Here is a 21811-nt window from a genome sequence, read left to right as displayed (position 1 = left end):
ACTCTTTCCTATCACCTTTCTGTTTCGCATGTTGGAGACTCTGAAGAGGGAAAATTTTATACCTAAAGTCCAAGGCCCCAGAATTTAAAACAAACCACCAAACAGCCTACCACAAAAAAAAAAAAAAAAAAGAGTGCTTCAAAAAAGCTAAAAAGCTTCTGAGAGACATAGTTTATGTAGGACAGAGAGAAGAATGACATCAGAATCAGGTATCATGCTGCAATCCAGTCAGCCCCAACAAATTTCCACATAAAGTGGGCCACGGAAGCTGGAGAAGAGCCAGTACAGCAGAAAACCTTCAGGGTTATTTTGCATAGGACTATGCAAATTCTTCACGAAGCTGAGGACTTGAGATCAGAGCTATTTGCTTATCAACTTTCACCAGCACTAAAACTCACATAACTAACCTTAGAAGACAGCATGTTATTCTGAACAATATTGCTGAACAAGCAGTTGAATAAAATCAATTACTTGCTTAAGAGATTTTTAAGACATACATTTTCTTAATTATTGTCAGATATGCAGGTCAACAAAAAAGAAGATTGATTCCTGGATAAACAGAGTAACGGTGATGTTAAAACGTTGTGTGAAAAGACAAATTGTGAATTAAAGCATTTTAATGCTCATTTTAGTGAAATGATAGGAATAATCAGGAAGCACTTGCAGCCAAGAAACTGTACACAGCCCATCTGCCCATCAATGGCATAATGCAACAACCTCTCCAGTCTTCATCTTCTTACCACTTACACCCTGCTGATCAGGATGCATTCCTTCTTGCCTAGCCATATATTTATACTGATTAATGTAATATAATGACCATGCTGTTTGCATCAGCAATGTTGGAACAAATTGGCATTAGCTGGAAAAGTCAAGTCAGTCTTATTTTTTATGACCCAGTGCTCTCATCTCATCAGCTCACTGATACATGTTGTGCCCCAAATTGGCCCTCAACATCCAAAAAGCAAAGTAACCCCAGACCTGTCCCTGTAGAGAATCAGGGAGGTGAAATAACATGGTTTAGTTGTGTAACAGACTCATTCTTGTAGTGTCCAAGAACTTCCCAGCAGTGCTGCAATGCAACTAACAATCATTGTTTGTTGTTTCCTCCAGGAGAGAAATTTGTGCCATTCAGTGCCTTGTTTTGCTAGGGAGTTTTGGATTGTTTTGTGGTAGAATTTTTTTCAGGCTTTTGGAGGCAGGAGGGAAATAGGTTGTGTTTCAGGATGTTGAGTTTCTTAGAGCTTCATCACAGCAGGCATAAGAACCAAGAAAGTGTCACCTTGCCCATGAAAAGAGTGGTTGAGATCCGCAGCAGTGCTTAGTTCTTGGGAGAAATTACACATGAGTTCCTTTCCCTCCCAGTTCTCTCCCACAAAACACTGGCTAGGAAATCTACATTTCCACATCAGTCTATCTGTATCAGTACATAAAATAAAGTCAGGTATCTATTCCCCACCCTGACTGGAAGCACCACAGAGCAGCAGAGCAAAGCACCAGTAAGTTACACTCAATAAGCCACTCGCAATATACTTGCTCAAAGCCATTTGTCGTGCTTCATCCTTCCCTCCTCTGTCCCTTCCGCAGCATACGTAAATCAAAAGGTGGCAGTTGTAGCATTATTTCTTCTAGGTCCTCCCATTTCTCCTTTCCAAATCCTCACTCCCTGGGTAGAGGAGCTGTTATACATCTCTCTGTGTGTGTATATACATATATATATAAAAGATTTTTTTTTATACATATATAAATATGGGCCTTCCAGTCTAATGAGAGGAAAGGAAGCCCCACATGAAAGGATCATAACCCATCCATGCTTTGTGAAAGAATGGTAAATGCAAAGCCCTTGCATCTACACTGGCTTTGTACTGCAAAAGTTAAATATACTTCTCAAAGCAATACAGATAGGGTTAAGGAAGACCTCACCCCTAAAGACGCCAGCTTCCAGCACAAATTGAAACCAATTCCTGTGAAAGGAAAGCTGCTGAAAGGACAGCAGATGTTACAGGAAGTATGCATGTATATACAGTATGTATAGTATGTATACCATATGCATGCTTGCATATAGTATACACCTCAGTGTTCTACTTTGGATTTCTAGTAGAAAATTCTAGGAAAAAATAAATGCATAACACTAAAACTGCTACAGAGAGCAAACAATGAATTAAATTCAATTCCTCACAGAACAGCTTATTCAGTAAAACATAATGCCACAGTGTCTACTGGCTTCTTAATTAAGCCTGATTCGCTTCTAGTAACTTCAAAATTTTACTGCTGTTTTTTTCAAGGTGTTCGTGATTTTCTACCAGGATGGCAAAGAGTTACCAAAACCCTCACCAATTAGGTTTTTCCCATTGTATTCCTGTCGTCATTTAGGGGTTGTTTAACATTAGAAACGTATTCTTAAGCACTTCCTCACTTGCATTATCACAGATTTTCATAGATAATGCAAGGCAAGTTCCAAGGACAGCATTAAGTGTCTGAAACAGGTAATGAATAATCAGTCCAGACAAGAGATGCAGACAACACTGTTCCTCTTCTCTCAGTTCTGCCAGCTGCTAACAGTTTTGATAGTAAGCTGAATACTCGTAAATGCCTGCACCTCTTACATTAAGAAAAAAAAAGTAATTAGCCTTGTCTAAACAGAGAACAAACTTAAATCCTACCAACACCTATTTAAGGATTAAATTCCCATTCTACTGATAGGTTAATGGTGAGCAAAGCCAAGGGTTATTTCACATTCTTACCGGGCATGCACACAAATCAGTAAGCTACAGATAACACTGTTTATGTGACACTCACCCGGTGTAGCTTCTGCCAAAATTCAGGTCCATCCTCCATTTTTCTTAAGCTTGGTGGAATGTACCAAAAGCAAACGTTTGCATACTCCGGCTAAACAACAGAACAAGTGATTGCTTACGAGATGGAACAAATGGGACAGGGATACATGTTATAGCATGTCAGAGAGTTCTGATCTATTTGGGGGCAGCGGGGGAAGCCTTTGAGTTTATACCCTTTTCATTAAAACTTCCTTCTCCAACTCACCTTTTGTTTCCCTTTTTTGAAACTAGAAATAGTTTTCATACTATCCATTTCTCTTCCTGTTGCCTGAAAAAGGAAGCCTGTTGGGATTCCTTTTTCATTTCTTCTTCTTATATACATATTTAACTCTGCTTTGCTCACTAAAAGCTTTGGTTAGGAAAAATGTGTAAGAAAGGCATAGAGAGGTAACTTACAGATTTCAAAATTGAAGGAACTTTAAAGAGAAGAATATATTATCTTTTTAGTGTTGTTTGTTTGTTGGTTTTTTTTTAAATGGAGATTTCCTATGAGGTGTTTTACTCAAAACACACAAAGTCAATTTTTGTCACAATTTAACACTTGCACACCTAGCAAATTTTCTACTGAACAATGCCAATCTCTTTTTAAATAATGTATCGTACAGCACACTATGGAGTTAATGCTGGCTTTCTCAATTTCCACATTTTATAAGAATCTCAGGACCCCTCGCAGGGTACGTACCATCCCCTGGATATAGCCTGTCCAATATCTAAAGCAGGCCTTTTGAGCAAAGACATCTCTGCTTCCCTCCAGAGAAATTTTTCCTTTAAACTCAGCAGAGAGTTAGCTGCAAGACCACCAAAAATGGCTGTTCACCATGCATTATTTTGTGCTTATGAGGTTTCTGTTTCATATATGACTGAGAAAATATTCCCAGCAGACCAGTCCAGGGTCTCTACATTTCCTACTAATTTGGAACACTTTTTTTTTTTTCCACCTGTACAGATAGCAATAGCGCAAGGAATAGATGTGCCTTCTAATCCCATCTAACATTACCCACAAAACCACCCAGTCAATCTTGACCTATGTTATTTGCAACATGGTATTTAACTGGGGTCTAGATAATAACATGGATTATAAACTCGCACACCCCTCTCCCCTCTCACACGCCATCCTCATTAGTACTGGTTGAAAGGAAAAAAAAGAAGTTAAAAGGGAGCTTGGTAGCTGGGTCACACCATCTCTTTGGCCCACCGTGAATGCGGTTGCTATTACAATCCCAGGCAGTCTCCTGAACGAGGAGAGCCCACCGGCTGAGACGTGTTCTTTCATGAAAGGGCACTGAGAACTGCTCATATCATTTTCTGCCTTGCTTCAAAGAATGCATTAAATACAATTTAATCATCAAGAAGAATATCATTGCCAGCAGGAACAGCGCTCAAACCCTGCCACCTGCTGCCACTGAATGAAATAAAGCTCAGCTCTTAAAGTCCCATTTCTTTCCCCAAAGAGCATGCATTGAGTACACACATAAACACAGACCCTGAAAAAAGCAGCAGCTTCCTCATGAGCACACGCACTAGCTTGCTGTTACAAGGTTTATTTTAAAACTATTTAAAATCAGATGGCAGGAGCAGACAGATGGCATATATTGCCATATTGCCATTGCCTATATTGCCTTCTTGATTATCTCAGTTTCCTTTCATGTGTCAAATACACCATCCCCCTCTGACAATACCATTCATCCTAGAAAAACTTAACTACCCCCAGCCATGCTTCACACTATTTCTGGTTATCTTGTCACAGCTCTTATCCAAGCAGGTAAGCAATTATACCACACAAGAGTTCAAGATGACTCAAGCGTGAGTGGCATTTCCAGGCGGTAGAGCGGATCCTGTTACAGGACTCCCCTCACTGCACGTACCAGCTTCTTGTCCGAAGTCCAACTTCCTTTCAGAAAGGGCTCGGCTAACTGGGCCCAGCTGCCTCCCAGCAGTCTGTCTTTGAATTCTCACTGCTTCTCCCTCTGCACTCCTGAAAACCTTTTCTTAACTCTTGCTTAACTTCCTTCTCATAGCCCATACTATAGCACTCCCTCCAATCCCACTTTTAATCCAGGTGTCCTGTTCCTGTAGGAACTAAATGGCAGCCTCTGCTCTCAACAGTTTTCATATCCACAGTAGATCTGGGCTCTCTGCTAAGCTCTGCAATAACAGAAAATTGAGAGACTTGCCACTTTGCCATAACAGACTTATGGCATGCTTTGCCGTAACAGACTTGCCACTTTGGTAATCCCATCATGTGCTGCTGGCCCAAAATTCTTCACTCCATGTGAACTTCCCCAGTATGTGCTTTCGAATTAGCAGTTTTCAAAGTTAAAGGGAAAAGTTTCTATTGTATGAATACTATAAAATAATAATCTCTTTCATATTTCTTCTAGCCTAACCTGGAATGCTCATGGCATCAGCAAGTGTAAACCAAATCTGCATCATTATGGTTTATCTGTCTCCATGTGTGGCACCTACTTCATTTCCCTTCCTCCTCCATGTGCCCTCTTCCTGCCCACACTACATATCCCGCTGTCCTCCACACACGTACACTTCCAGCAACATAGAAGGTTTTTCTAAAAATGACAGGTCTTTGCAACATCCCCAGATACTAGCTTTATTAACAAAATGCTGAGGACAGGTGGACAAACAGCACTTTTGCTCTGCTCCCTTTCCTCGCTCTCCCCCAAGCAAGATCACCAACAGGTAATAAGCTGACAGGTTTAGCAAAGACTAGCGAAAACCACAACTTTTAGGTAGTTTTTAGGAAGATGGGTGTAGAAACAGAATTGAGGAAAAAAACATAGACTTTAATGATGAAAAGTCCATTTTTAGGATCAAAATATTCTTCCATCCAGCACACAGCCTTATCCGTAAGTCTGGCAAGCACTGCTTTTTTGCAGTCAGACTCTTCACTTTCACAGAAAAGTGTTCCATCTATACCCCCTGAGGCAATACAGGCCCAGAAGCTAGGAAAATATGTAGAGTGATGGTAGGGAATACAGAGCATCTTATGTGTTCAATCATAGCTGTGTGTCTCCAATACACAAGCTCATTAAATTATATACTTCAAATACAAACCGGCAATTGGCTAAAAAGAATAAAAAAAAATCTAACAATAGACACCCCCCCCCAATAACAACAGTTCAGTTCCATTTTCACTTACCTCCAAAAGCAGCTGGAATCCCTCTCTCTTCTTAATTTCCTCCACTAGATACCTGTAATTAAAAACGCAAGGTTTTAAAACATAGAACAAAAGAATATATAGAGACAACAAAAAAGGTCTTGAACATATACACACTTTTTTTTCCCTTCTTTTTTTAATCCCCTCCCCCTGCCCCAAGAAACCACAGAGTTAAACCTCATTTCTACCTGCTGTGAAAATGAAGTAGCTATCAGTTCCTGGAAACAAATGAAGGCTACAGCCAGACAAGGAGCACTGAGGAGTGGCCAAATTCTCTCCTCAAGCACAGATTTTCAGTGCAGCCATATGGCATAAATTGATTCTATTTGCACCAGGCTGTGAACTTTCCCAATGCAAATTTCCATTGATGTTGCTCTCTACAAATTAGTTCCTCCATCTCTTTTTCTCAAGCGCTGATGCTGTGCTGCCACGCTATTTCACGGTCACTCTGACATCTCTGGCGCTACTACTGTCACCGGGACCTCTTAGTTTAGCCCAGAATTTAAAAGTTTCCACGTTCTTCAAACCCAGAAATTTTCCCAGTACTGTCCTTGTTCCACGCTGTATACAACAGTGTACATTTCCATTTAGTGAGCCACTGCTGATGCACAATAATCCCTGGGCATCCTACGCTAACAATGCATTGACATAACTACTTCTTTTCTCTTTCACCTGCCAGCATGAAAAACCCAGAAGCCTTCAATGGGAAGATGGATTTGAATCAAAACTTTGGATCCAAATAGCTTCATTTTATAGAAATTTTTTAAAACATGACTTCAACTTTGCCATGGCAGACATCGCACAGGAAGTCTGAAGCAAAGAGGACACTTCGACATAGCTGGGACTTCTCTCTTTATTCCCTGCCTCAAAGCCTTCCCGAGGAAATCTCCAAATAAATTGCCTCAAATTCACACAGCTTTTCCATTTCAACAGAATTTTAGTCTTCTACATGAAGATTTTGCCATCTAACAGTAATAAAATTGAGACAGTTAAATACTGATTATGTACTTCTTTTGCTGCATTTATTTGGCATTTTCCTGCCTGCAGGTGCATTATTGGTCATCACACAAATAATTCTTTTATCCACTACTTGAGGAAGAAAAATATTGTCAAAATAACTCCCACCGTGGTCCTACCCACATGCCTGAAACTTGCCCCCACAGAGACACCTCTAGCATAGTTGTATCTGCAATGCCTGCTATTCGGCACACGTGCTCCAGAAACAGGTTGGCTAGGGAGGCAGTAAACAATACCCAAGATGGTATACATTTTTCAAAATAGAGCACAGGGAGTTGTCATGCTGTTTATTGTTAACAAGTATTGTGTGTGTGACTCATTACCTCTTAGCATACATCCCTGCAAAATGATTGCTGTGGTAGAGCTGCCACTTCCCACAACACCCAGCTCTATGAGTCGCACTATGCACTGTCGAGATGTTTCCTCTCGCTGTAACAAGTCGAGGTTCTGGGTCTTTTCTGCCATGACCACTTAGACCCTACTGTGTGCATTTGTTTGTTACCTGGCTGTTAATGTCCACATTACTGTTTAGCTTGAAAGAGAGGCATGCTGAGAGGTAAGCAGGAGGCTAGATATCACGTGAGCGTGTTGAACCTGTTTCTGTAGGGCAATTGTCTTAAGTAAAACAAGCTCAGCGCTTTTGTCCGTTGATTAGAAGGTACTTGTCTGTGCCATAAAAACAACAATCGGCAAAATCAGCAGGCTATTCACAAGACAGTGGCCCTCAATTTATATTTTTTTTTAATAAATCATGAAAAAGAAACCTACATATGATGACTTTTTTTTTTTTCAGGTCTGGAATTGTTAGAGCTATTTTACAATGCTCGATACCCTTCCCTTTTACCACAAGTCCCTTTTTTTTCATGCCACCATCTGACATAGGATAGCTGATGTTGGTCAAGCTCACAACACTGTTAATCATGTTCTTAACTATACTGCCAATAGCTTAAGAAGGCAGCCATTAGAAAATCCATCACCATAATTTAGCTTGCCAGGACCATTTGATGGCAGTGGAGCAATTTACTCTGTCCATCTTTCCTCAGTTGACAGTGCAGTTTTATTATCATGTCACGGTTGTAGAACGTCAGAAGGGCTTGAGTCTCAGTGAGGACTGGAGTGCACAGAGAAGTGGTATTTGCTATGATTAAGCCTTGCAGAAAATGAGGGGTGGAGATCTACAGTGAAAGTAGACATATGTCTGCTAAGAGTGGGTGTCAGAAGAAGAATCAGGCAGAAAAGCTGCAAAGATGCTGAAGCATAAAATGCAGAGGTGGTTATAGTTGTATCCTAAAAGCAGTTTACTTCTATTTTCTTTTTAGTGTACATCCTAAAGCAACATCCCTGCACCAAAAATAACCGGGGAGAAAAAAAAAACCCAACAGCAAAACATTTTCTGAAGTGATCAGCAGGATGCTCTACTGTACGCATTTTAAAAATAAGCCTTTTGAAATAGGCAGCATCACAACATTCCTGGGATATCTAATACACTGAGAACATGGTTCATCTCCAGAACAAGAAGAAATTAATGGAATAGCCAATAAGCAAATTTTGATGCAACAGAAAGACATGCCTGCAATTACCCTAAAATCTTTGAAGCTCTGCCTGGCCATAGGGGGGAAAAAAAAAAGTAATTTGCTCTTAAGTTCTATAGTCAGTGGACTAGTTCCAGAATTAATCCAGGTCTGTGTTCAGGAAGGCTGAAATACTATCTTTGCAACATCGAAGTAACACCTACCCTAACAATTCAGCAGAAAGGCTGCACAGCTGTTGAGTGGTTAGGAAACCTGGCATAGGGCCCAGTAAACCTGATGTCTCAGCTGCAAAGTGCCCATGTCCATGCAAACTCAAGATAGCAATGTAGCTAATATAAAGAATATACTTCATCAGATAATGACTAAGAATTAAATTTCTTCTTAAAGTTAAAAAAAAAAGAAAAAGACAACCCAGTCACTCCTTAGAAGCGCCACCAGCTGAATCCTAACGTTCACAGAAAATATTGATCGCAGAAAGGTCATTAATCACTACACTCTCAGTCAAATGACCTTGGCCAGTGACCTTGATAAGGCCGAATTCTCCTACTGATAGTGGAATGAATTCCTTGCTCTGTACAGATACAGAACAGTACAATGTTTCGGAACAAAAACAAGGTGCAATTTAACCAGAAGATATTAAGGAACACTTTACCAGCCAAACAGTGAGTGGCTTTTAGAGAAAAAAGCCACAGCTCATTTGGACTTTGCTGGTTTTGCTTCTTTCTTTTTATTTCGTTCTAATCCACTCTGGGTTTAGGTCATGGGTATTTTTAACAAAGCCACTTAAAGAAAAGGTAAAGTGAGACTATTCCTTTAATTTTCACTGGACTAAACATTCAATTCTTTTCAACGTGGTGGTTCGTATCGAAAATAAAATGGCAATATGGTGTAAGTGACTGTTTTTCAGGATTAATGATTTGACCCATGGTAGTGTGTAGCTAGCCCAGGAATTGGTAAAGATTTTACTGTGGTTTATCTTGTATAAATTCTGAACAAATATGATACTTCAAGGGAATCGTTTTTAATGGGCCATTATCTTATTTCAATATTATTTCTTCTATCGGAAGACAAAACCACCTGTGCATGGAAGCTTCTTTCCAGAACCGAGACATCACCATAAATTTAGAAGCACCTTCTAGCAAGAATTTTGCAGAATTCGCTTGTGAAACTCAGTTCTACAAGACCAAAAACTTAGTAAAATTGAACAGGGCAGGCGAGGGGAAGATTGCAAGAAAAAGATGCTTCAGTCCCTAACAGAACGTACTGTAAGCATTAAGAACTTCAGCAAACTTGTGGAGAAAAAACAAGAAGTATCTCAGAACAATATGCCTTCATATACCTCTACCACATCCTAACATTAACAGAGCATCCTCATAGAAATTTCCTCACATCATCGGCTTTCTGTGTATCCTCAGCCAGGAGGAATGAAGGAAACAGAAGAATTCACTTCTTGCTAGACAGAGCACAGAGCCTGGCACATAGAGCTGCTTTTACATTAACACCAGAACATTCAGTTTTGAGTTAGAAGAGGGTGTACTGGTAAACGTGACCTATGTCTGGGTCAGATAACATAAATGTTAAACAATGTAGATTGATAGTCTAATTTGGACTTCTATGTTCACCAACATCAATGCTTATTGCTAGAAGTAATAATTACTACTAAATACTGTGGCAAATATAATAACGCTAATTATTGCTATTAGTCCCTATGATACACAAACAAAAGGAGAAAGGGGAAAAAAGTAACATGGTCTGTTCCAGAATACGGAGTATCAGAGGTGTCAATATTTCAGTCAATTAAACAGACAAGACATATTCAAAATTGTGAGGCAGTACCTAGCCAAAGCCAGTGCCCTGTTTACTCTCTCTTCCAGGCCTGTGGTTCCCAACGCTTTCCACATCAGCCAGAATTTGAACGCATCCGGACGCCTGCTGCACTGAATGGACTTGTCACCAGTGTCATAGCTGACATCATAGAACTTGTCCTGCTGGAACAGGTATGCGGCCTTGGCAGAGTAACACTTCTTCAGGAGGCCCTATTAGAAACACAATAGAGATTGATAATCACAATAGATTGCTGATAAGCAATTTCAAACCTTTTTATCTTCACAAGCCAAAGTTTTTTTCCTGTCTGTACCAACTGCTTAGTAAAACAGAACTGGATGTGCAGGAAACAATCCAAAGCTTATGGTGTGGTTTAAGAACTCTGGATGAACCTGAACCCAGTGAAGTCAGCACTGACAACAAGGAAACATTTTTTTTATTATTTTGTTTATAATGTCACTGAAGAGTTGCAGGTTGAAGAGGAATTCTGACTCAGATCTCAAGAAACCATGAGCGTGGGGACCATAGAAACAGTTGCCCAAAGACATACATGGGTGGGAAAGAGGGAGGAGAAGGAGAAGCCTATGTCCACTGCTCCCGTCTATAGATTGGAAGAACAGCCCCTGAGGAGCTTCCTACATGTTCACAAATGGCTCAATCTATTCCCTCTCTGTCAAACAAAGAACTTTATATACAGCACAGTTAGTTGGAAGATTTTAGCCCCAAGAAGTAAATGATTAATCCTTACCAGAAAATAAAGTCATTGAGGATTTAGCACAGACTATCTGACTGAATGGAAACACCACCAGGAGATTAGTACAACCCCAATTTTGTTTCTTTTTGCAGTTCAGATAATTTTAACATTTGAAAATGGACCTCAGAAAAGGTACTTTAGCATACTCTAATTATGGTTTGTTAATGTAATTACTTTTATTCAGCAATCTCCAGCTTCCAACTTGTGAGAGGCTGCCTGGGCAGAGATGAGCAGCAGAAAACAAAGATAAATGAGCAACGTGGGAAGTTCCAGCAAAGAACAAAGCTGAGAAACAGAAAGTACAGAGGTTGTTACAGGTTTAAAGGTGCAGGGGAAGAGAAGAGGCATAGGACTGGCCATTGGCTGAAGAATGAAATATTGAAGTATACTCTGTAATACCATGAAGGAGGGGAAGGACTGGCAGAAAGCAAGTTACAAGAGCAGAGATGAGGCTGGCCCTACAAGAAGCCCAGGAGACAGAAAAGGTTGTAGATTTGTCAGTGATATTAAAAGTGGGCAAGAAAAAATAAACTACAATCTATAAGATAATGCTAGAATAGCAATTCAGATGAGGTTAAAAACATGGCTGCAGCATTCGGTTCAGATCTGCAAACATGTATTTAAGAGACAGTTGAACCAGAAGTCTTCTGTGCAGAACAGACCAAGGAATACAAGCGGACAGCATGACTGAAGTTGCTAAACAGTATCTCAAAGAGCACAATTCATTTTCCAGTTCAACATCACTCTTCAATTTGAACCAACTGAGAAAGCACTTCACATTGCATCCTTTTCTCTGCATTTGCTGCAAGTCTGATTTTAAAATGGCAGACAGTGTCTCACATCACTCTTAATGAAAGCGTCAACTTCCCATAACAGAGGTACAATTCTTGATCTACATTACAATACACTATTGATAACTTTGGAATTGGCAATAACATAGAGAAAAAAAGGTCAAGACAAAAAAAATCTAAAGGAGAAATACAAGTTTACTAGACATAGTATTAAAAAAAAAAAATATGGCAGAAACATCCAGAGATTTAAGTTAATTGCTTTGTCTCTTACTGACTTTAAAATTTTGCAGAGTGTTTCTGCAGTGAGTGTACAGCAGGGTTGATCAATGTGGGACTATCTTCTGCCTTATCAGAATGTAATACTGCTGCACAATAGAGGACGTCAGAGGATATTAGTTCCCCTCATGCCTGTCATCTGAGAAATAATAACTTTTCTTTGTCACAAGAAACCTAAACTCAGTGCATGATATTACAGAAAGACTGAGAAGTTCACTTGAGATCACAGTACAGCTGCAGAGTTTCATAGTTTAAAAACAAATGCTCTAGAGTGAAAATGCAACAAGAACAAACTGTCCAATATAGCTGAGTGAACTCAAATTCCTGGGAACATATTTCATTTTTTAAACAAAAAAAGCAGCAGGTACTGTCCCTCTCTCCTGGTGCATCCAAAGCTGACAAGACTTGCTGGTTTGATGATCTTTTTCCATCTGCTTATCCTACTAATAATGCAACATGCTAGACAAATCCTGCTGAAGATATTGCCTACTGTCAATCTCTAGAGGCAAGTACAGTGACATCCTCCAGCACGTCACTAGAGCTGAGGAGAAGAAACAAAAATCATGCTTCCAGAGAAAGAAAGAAAGAAATATGCCAGACCAGTGCAAGAAGCAAGGTGGAGGAGAAAGAGAAGGGAAGAGAAAGGGAACGTTGCAGAATAGAGTTTGGGTGGGGAGGACAACAGAAGAGGAAAAAAATCCAAGATAAATTTTATGCTTAAGAAAGCAGTTACTCCTGGATCGCTGCCGTCTCAAATATAATAGACTCCAACATGCTGAAGACATAAAAGTCATCTCAGTTTTCCTAGTCAAATGATGGAAAAGTAGAAGAACAAATGAAAAAAAAAGGGAAAAAAGTATGCTCTCTAACTCAATATTCTCAGTCCCAAGAAGACTCCAACAGTTTTCCACACAGTAACTGAGCTGCTCCATCTGTTCAGAAGAATCGCAAAAATTTCATTGGAATTGCCCCATTTGACAAGTTTGAGATTCTTTCTTTGGCATCTTTTATCTTTCTACCCTTTGTACAGAGGCTAATGGTAGTGCTCTGCCTTATGCTGGGCTGTGAAAGTTTAGAAAATGAAAATACTACTTTCATGGAGGCCCCAGTCCACTATGAAGTTTCATATAGCCTTTGGTTTTGATAAAGTCTATGGATAGTTGCTGTGTGTTCTAATTAATGGCAAATAAATGAATAGTTATTGATACTGAAATCAATATATTGAGAGCTCCAGTTCCATAATTCAACATATTTTTCTCATTGAACACACATACAGAAAGCCTTCTGATCTCTTTCCATTTCAGTTGCTGGTTAAAAGTGAATTTTAATTTCTTTAACAAAATATCTTTTCCCCAAGCTTTTCCCCCAAGACAAACATCTTCCTGATTTGCCTCATCTGAAGCAATAAGGACAATCTTTTGAATGGCATACTTGAAAATTCTCAAAAGCAGTGCAGTGCAAAAGGCCACCCCTGTAATCCACTTCAAGAGATGAGAAGGAGCTCTCAGTTGTACTAACCTCAAGCAGAAAGCAATGGGAATAGAGTATTTCCTGCAGCTGCCCTGGAAAGGAATCAGGGAAGTAGAGATCTTTGTGATACTGCTAATGAGGAGGAAGCGATTACACTGTAGATGGCTACCATGATCACATCAATCATATTCTGTGCTAAACTGGGATTTCATTAGTTACATTCTTTGAGACTTTATTGTCAACTGATAAGTAAAAATTCTGCTCATTCCCTAGAATTGATTGCTAATTACCTAACCTAATGCTACAGTCTAACGAGTCACTGAACTCTGGCAGTGATGATAAACATTAGTTCTCTATTTATAGGGTGACAATATTCACATTTATATGGATTATAGCAAGGACAAATCGGAGTAGCTCTGTAGTCTTAAGGGAGCACGTACAATCCAAGACTGATCCACAGCATTTTAAGAACATATAAGAACAAAGTCGACTCACTAATGTTTTGAGAATATTGGTCCACCTAGCTTTGTGTTTAAACAGTCACTGTAATTCACACCACACCAATACAAGTGTTTTCTGAGTAAGACTATCTTATTACAGAAGTGGTGGAAGTTACTCAGGGCATAGCAGTGAAAAAGGGAGAGCTGTGCATTTCTTGAGTGTTTCAAGCACTGAAGAACTACTGTCATTGATCTGAGCTTTTACGGAGGATTAACCTATCTCTCCTTCCCTTTGGTGAAAATGCTTCTCCCTTCTAATCAAGTCAAACACATATCCAAAAATCGTTCCAATTTTGTTTCGCGAAGGCTGGAAGATACTCTTATCAGCATTTCACTGCAGTTTATCTTTTTTTTTTAATCTGTATAGGAAAATATTTAGATACAATGTTTCATTCTAATCATCTAGCTGCAATGTCTTAAGGCTATTAACGTTGCTAAACCACATAGCTTTATTAATGCTATGTGGCAAAAAAACCCTAAACCAAACCAGTCACTATTACTTTTGCCAATGCGAAATTAGGGTGTTAACACTACATCAGAAATGTGATGATTCCTTCTAAAGATTACCTTTTCATACTTAAGGTAAAATACAAAGCTTGGGCTTGTTAAACAATCTGTACTTTAAAAAAAAAAAAAAAACACAGACAGAGAGAAATAAAAACTGAAGGTGATTGTTTGTCCACTTTACATCAGCTAACCCTAATCTTGAGGTATTCCACAGTTTCCAAGCAGACCTCAAAGCAATTGGGAAGACAGGCTAACAAAACTTCCTTAATCAGACCTTCAGAGGGAGCTAGGGCTTGATTCATAAATGAGACTTAACATCTATGCAGAATTCACCACTTCAGAATCTGCCTGAGGTTCCTTGAACGTTCATGAGCAAAGCAACGTGTGCCAAACTCTTCCAGCTCCCACCTCAGCATCCAGCTCCACTGACGCATCATAACCACAGTGTGAAGGAATTATGTTCACATATAAACGTGTGCTTCATCTGCAGCCATAGGTATTCATGTAATTTAGGAGCAGTGGAACTAGCTTCAAAGCGAGAAACCGATATGCATACTCTTCCCTTCTCTTACTGGTGTGAAAATAGCATTTTTAATGGGAAACTGGATTCACCTGCCTGTTCTGGTATGGAGAGGATCAAAGGGAAGGAAGGCCTTTCTGCCAAAGTTTCTTAAATATGCATTTGATCTTTTTTTCTGAAGGATTTATATTCCAACACCTTCAAAAAGCTGATAAGAAAGCACTAAAATTTGTATGTGCGTCTGTTCGCATATAAAGACTGCACTGGCATACAGCAAACATGTATGTGCCAGTTTTCCAGGAATTAAACATAGAGTAAAACACTCTCTCCTCCCCATGCAGGGGAACCTTCTACTTTCCAGAATGTGTTTCACTGCACAACAGGATCTGATTGTAAGATCAATAATGCTTGTGTTTTCACCCCTCAACAGCCCAGGATTCAGCAGCCAGGGCAGCTAAAATATTTCATTCCTCTCCATTTCTTTCCCCTTTCTTTCTGAGAAATTTCCACTATGCAGCCCAAGTAGTCTAATCATTACCTGGGGCTATGTCTATGTACTGGGCCTAATTATTTAAAAATACAGCACCGAATTCTTCCCAAGCCTGCAATTAAGGCACCACATTAATCTTAGTCAATAACTTCATTCTGCTTGTTTTTCACCCTGGAATTAAGATAAAATGATGGATGGGTAGTCCTGGAGTCTAATCCTCTTTAATCCCACAGACTCTAGTCTAAGGGAAGGAGGAGGCACACTTCTCCTTGCTGTCCTGCCATGTCGCACCCCTGACTTGGAGCGATCATATCCAAGAGAGCACTGATTAGCATCTATGCTCTTTGGTCCTCATCAGTTCTTACCACCAGAACTTAGTAACCAATTACACAGATAGCTAACTACTAGCAGCTGAACAGAAACTATTAGCTGTTTTGACAGAGATTTATAAAAGTGATTTACAAACCACGGCCACAAAATAGTGACGCAAACCTCCGGGGCTCCATGTCTTCATGATGTTCAGCCATTCATAACCTATGAAGTATAAGCTAAAACTCACCCCTATGGTGGACAATGGGCACAAGTTTTAGAAGGGCTGGGTTTGAAACAGGGCTTGAAATAATTGATGTCTTACTGGTTTCTTTATTAAGATAGAAGAATTCCAAAGATATCAGCAGGGACTTTTACCACATTGCAGACTCATCTCACTTTTGTGCCACTTGAGATCACAGCTCTGTTGTTTGCTTGCTAGACCTTTTAATTAGTCAGGGCTTTTGGAAAGTCTAAATCACCCTGCAGATGAGGAAGAACCAGTAGAGTGATGAAAGAAGGCTCAGCACCTTTACCTACATGTGCTCCAATGCCTATCCTTCTCCTTTCCCACTCTGGTGCACCCCTGTAAGGGGATGTGAAGAGGAGCTCTGCCTACTTCAGAGATGCAGTACTGCTGCAGTCCCCGTGGATGACAGCTATTCTGAGCACTTTGATGAGCTTGGTGTTTAAGTGCTGCAGACCCAGGTGACAAAATACTCAATTCTGAATGCAAATCATGTGCATAAGTTAACTAGCAAGGGCACCAGCTGCAAAAGTTGACCACTGGTGAGTACAGTCACTTGCATCAGTTTGACCCTGCTCTCTTATTCACCTTTTATGAATTTTGTGGTGAAATTCAAAATATTATCATTCAGCCTTTGCACTACAGTGTGGTAAAATTGACTTGCAGTTGTTTTCTAATTATTTCCACTTCCACATTACAGCAATGATAACCTACCACACTAAAAAAAAAAAAAAAAAAAAGAAAAAAAAAAAGAGGAGGAGGACTTACAGAGCTGTCTTTTACCAGAAGAGCACAGCACTGGATTCCTGCCAACAGCATTTTATGGGGATTCCAGGCGACAGAATCAGCCCTGTGAAATTTATAAGCAGAGAGAGGGAGGTGGAAATTGCACCTGTAATCTTGGGTACTGGAGAATCAAAAATGGGTAAGCACAATCCAAGCAAACAAATCAGATTTCCCAGTTTCCCCACACACACATCCCCATAGGTTCAGAAATCTCTCCAATTGATAGTTACATGTATTTTGGAAAATGCAGCTCTCACGGAGGTCAACAGGGCACAAACTTCTATCTCAACCCCTAGTAAGTGTGCCCATGAACTACGCTGACTTACCTGTGGATGCCGTGAAGAAGTCTGCAATGCTTCCTTGATATCAAAGCCGAGCCACCCCAAGAAGCCTGTTGGAACATTTATAGAGCCAAGACAATATTATTTGTATAAAGTTCTTTTACTAATGCTTCAACTAATAATTTCTGAAGATGTTTTATCTCATTTAAAACTTAGTTTACTAGACAGTCTGTGGGTTAAATTTTGGCACCTACTGAAACAAAGATGGCAGCCTGGGGCTATGCCTGAAGTAGAGGAGCTGATGGTTTGTGCCGATACATGAGCCACAAACTACACTGTCCCTTCTCTGTAAGCAAGGCCACGAACTAAAGTGTCCCTGCAAACCAGACCCATTCCTGATACTGAACCAGAGGTGCTTCCTTTCCCCAGCCTAAACCTAAGCAGGGAGAGTAGAAAGCCCCATTTTGCATAGCTTCTTCCTGCTGGCTGTTTCCTTTCAGAGACATACACAAGGGAAACAGTATAATTATATGACAATCTCTGCCAATTGCAAAGTCCAGGCTCAGATTTTCCACAGAGTTTGGATATGAAAAGCGAAGTCAGTGAGTAGGCGATAGCAGCATTTCCGTTACCAGCAATCCAACTGACGTTAAAATGGAATAACGCTCACCACATCTCTCTCAGGTCATCTAAGAACTAAGTGTGTGGTCTAAAAGTCATTTAGGCCTCCTCTGTAGTGAGGAGCTCTCCACTCAAACTCCTCATCGAGTGTCATCTTATCTATTCTAGATACCTGTCTATGGGTGACACCTTTTGCAGATGTCTCTCTCCATGGACTACAGAAGGAACCCAGACAAGAAGCTTTTATTACACAGGTTTAATTTCTGGGCAACTGCAGTCAGGAAATGTGATTCTCATCCATGAATTCTACAACGATCAGATTTCACCCACCGGGTGCTATGAATCTTCAATTCTCAAACAACAATATTTGTCCACAGGGGAGGAGTGGAGAGAACATGCAACAAACAGTATTCGTGTCATGCAATGCATTTGAGAAATTAATATTAAATATGAAAAAAAGGATTTTCAATGTTCATGCAAGTAAAATCCACTTAAGCAAATTCCCTGTGAAGCAAGCAAGGCTCCTTGGAGACACACAGGAGGCATCAGTCCACAAAACATCTGGACTCAGCTTATTTTAAGAAGAGATTCATACATTTTGGTCTAATGAAGAAAAAAAAAAAGCCAGGACTCTTCACTGATGTGATTAAGCATGGAGAATACATGATTGTTTGGCTTTTGTCCTTTTTTTCTTTAAAGAAACAGATGTGATAGCTGATCTATGAATTCAGCATCAGTATTTGCTTCATAAGCCATACATTAGGAATAAAATCTGCTATCCCTGGGAGACAGGAATGGTAAAGGCTTACAAGGGAAATTAAAGGTTAATAGCTTGTCTTAATGCATGTTGTTCTCATTAATGCAGCACACTAACGCACCACATCATATTTTATGTTGTCATGCTCACAACATCCTTGCTGAGAAAAGGGCTGCTGCTCAATCCATAGGTGGGATCTAAGGTATGAAATGATTTGCCTCAAATTTCACAGTAATCCTGCGGCAGTAAACCATGACTCGGGTTTCTCCAGCTAGCCCAAATTTGCCATGTTATGGGAAGACCCTCAAACTGAACTTCCTGTTCATAGACAAATTTTACTCTTTTCATTCTGATTCAATAAAGTCACTAAGTTATTCTCCGATTGTCATAATTCAGGAGTAACCCATTGAAATATAATAAATCTTTACAAAATTTCATCCAAAGGTGTCTGTATCTGAAAAAGTTGACATTTTCACGCTGTCTCTGAAAAACAGGACTAGAAAGGCCCTCAAAAGAGGTCATCTCGACAGTATGCCACTCCCAAAGGCAGGATCAGCTATACTCATCTCATTTCTGTCAAACACTTGTCTTTTCTAGAGCTTATTAATCAATGAACATACCCAGTTTGTGATTAGCATCAAAGTAAAAAAATAAGGTGCAGAGAGACATCAGCAATTGCTGCCTGCACAGCATCGTTGGCACTACTTTCTGCCTTTGTTTTAAAAATTACTGCTGGAGATCTGGAAGAGAGGGATGGCAATACTGGAGGTCCAGGCATCTCCGCCACCTTTCAAAATCTCCTTCAGCCACAGTTCTACAAGATGAGTTTGTGCTCCACACTTCTGTACCTAGTTCAAAGACCAAGTGCTTAGGGATCCAGGGCTGGCAAAAAAAAAAAAAAATCCAACAAAAAACAAATTAAAAAGCACCTAAGACGACTGAGAATCACTGGCTTTGTCTGGTTTTAAAGACCTCTAATGATGGAGGCTGCACAACATAACCACTTAATTTGTGTTTAACAGTAACAGCCCTACTGATTTAAGGTGTCAGTCCTAAGCAGTGTTACCTCTTGTCATACCTGCAGCGGTCAGGGGAACAGATTATTCCTTTTCTTTTTGCGGTAGCTTTTAAAGCATCGGTAGACTATTACACATTGTCTCTTCATCTTTTCTAGTTTAAATAACATCAGTGCTTTCAATCTTTCCTCATTGGTCATAATTTCTAGACATGGTTCTGTTTATCCTCACTGCTTTATTATTTTCTAATTTTTCTCCTATAGGTCCTTAACCTTCTTGAAATGCAGCTTTTTATTTGGACTCAATCTAGATGAAGATGGAGCCCCAAGCAGAAAGAGAGAATTATTTTATACACCGTCTTTATTCAATTCTGAAAGACATTTAACCCTATTTGAAAATGCTTGCAATCGCTGATTTGTGATGTACTGCAAACCCCAGATCTTTTTCTGAAGATCTGCTGTCTAGCCAACAATCCCCAGCCTGTGTTTGTGCAGTTGATTTTTACAGCTTAAACTTAGAGCTCTATCTTTATTGAACCATAGCCTAGTTTTTCCACTGTTTTTCTCCAAACTGTCAAGATCTCTTTGATTTCTAATCCTGTCCTCCCACTGCCTCTCGCAGTGGTTTTATGTCACTTTCAAATTTACTCGGCGTATTCTTTTTCATCCAAGTTCTTAATGAAAATACCAGATAACTTCTAACCTAGGATGGACCTTTGTGGAATCTTGCTCCTAATTTTCTCCCCTTTCAGCAGTCAACCACTGGTAACTGCTCTCTGGGTATGATTTTCCAGCCAGGTTTTCACTCACCACCACAGCCACAGCTTGGCATGTTGCTCTGGCTTTCTGATGAGATATTGCAAAGATACAATAAAGTTAACTGCTTCTCTTCCATTCAGGAGACTACAAAAAGCAAGCAGATTGATCATACTAGATCAACACATTTTGTTTACGACAAATCCAGCTGAGAGCAACGCAGGGTAGCTCAAAACACAAAGATTATCACTTGTGTCCCATGCAGTGTAATTGGTGGCCAGGTATGAGAAAATTACTGTGTTTCATATGCAACAAACTGCTTACAGCTGAATGATGGGAATCACAGTGTTTGCAGCGTGATTAAACTAACTGCCTAAGCACAGGCTAATAGGTCAAACTTTATTTTCTGTACTGGTCTAACCATAGGAAAAAAAAGAGTCAAAGTAAGGACCAGCAGGGAAGAAATACTCATACATAGTATTTAAAGCTACATGAACACAATATATGACATACATAAGTGCTGGAGCTTAGTGCATAGTGATGATGCAATACATCGCCAATTAAGAAAAGGCATCATAGAAGTATGATAGAAGGCAACAAGCAACTGGAATGGGTGTATGAATACTGTGATGTGCACAAAGTGAGCCTGGTTATAGTCTCTGCACTTAGGCTGTTGAATGGCTTGACTGCTGAGAGTTTGGGCTTATTGGTATTATCTTCCCAAAAAAACCTTTCTCCTTAACCCCCTTTTCCTCTTTAGGTTTGTCTCCATGTGAGAGCTTATCTACTATTTCTGATTTTATTGAAATTTATCTTCCTGAAGCCTACTGATCTTATGTTGACGTTCTCCCTCTTGCCCTTCCTAAGAATCGTGTGCTTTATCACTTCATATTTAATGAAAAGAGTCTCCCTAAGGCAAACATATCAATTTTCAGGATCAGAAAATATTCTGAAATGAGATACATCAGTGTAAATCTGGAAATAATACCACTGACATTCATATAAGGTATTCTTATAAACAGCTCTTGAGACCATTTGCAGTAGATAATCCCGATTCCCATCAATGATACATAAAAAGTCCTAAATTAGCCAGAACTTCCCCTGTTTTTTAATCTTTGTTTTAATTGCACTGTATCTTGTTTTCCTCCAAAGTTACAGCAGGCCCAAACAGCAGTACTCACTTGCTATAACTCAGACTGAATAATGGGTAAATCATTCAACAAGCAGGCTGGCCCTTCAGAGGAATGTAGATCTCAAAGCTTTCAAAAATATTCTGTTCTTGCCTATAAGACTAGAAGGAGGTAGGCTTGCTTAAAAGCGAAGTAAAAAATCCAACTCTTCACTATGTTTCT

The 21811-nt window shown here is 39.7% G+C and overlaps 1 protein-coding gene across 1 annotated transcript in view; it reads right to left on the bottom strand.

Moving 5' to 3' along the window:
- Window positions 1-21811, bottom strand: part of GADL1 (glutamate decarboxylase-like 1) — a 72703-nt gene that overhangs the window by 32537 nt on the left and 18355 nt on the right. Inside the window, exons 9-13 of the mRNA XM_009695578.1 lie at window positions 17356-17420; window positions 17012-17093; window positions 10392-10591; window positions 5989-6040; window positions 2797-2886 (exon numbers count right to left, since the gene is read on the bottom strand). Of these exons, the coding sequence (XP_009693880.1) occupies window positions 2797-2886; window positions 5989-6040; window positions 10392-10591; window positions 17012-17093; window positions 17356-17420 (489 nt within the window). The remainder of the gene's footprint in view (window positions 1-2796; window positions 2887-5988; window positions 6041-10391; window positions 10592-17011; window positions 17094-17355; window positions 17421-21811) is intronic.

This window comes from Cariama cristata, unplaced genomic scaffold (genome assembly GCF_000690535.1).
Source record: "Cariama cristata isolate BGI_N322 unplaced genomic scaffold, ASM69053v1 scaffold7592, whole genome shotgun sequence".
Classification (NCBI taxonomy): Eukaryota; Metazoa; Chordata; class Aves; order Cariamiformes; family Cariamidae; genus Cariama; species Cariama cristata.
The sequence above is the reverse complement of the archived record's forward strand: the minus strand, read 5'-3'. Positions and strand labels throughout refer to the sequence as shown.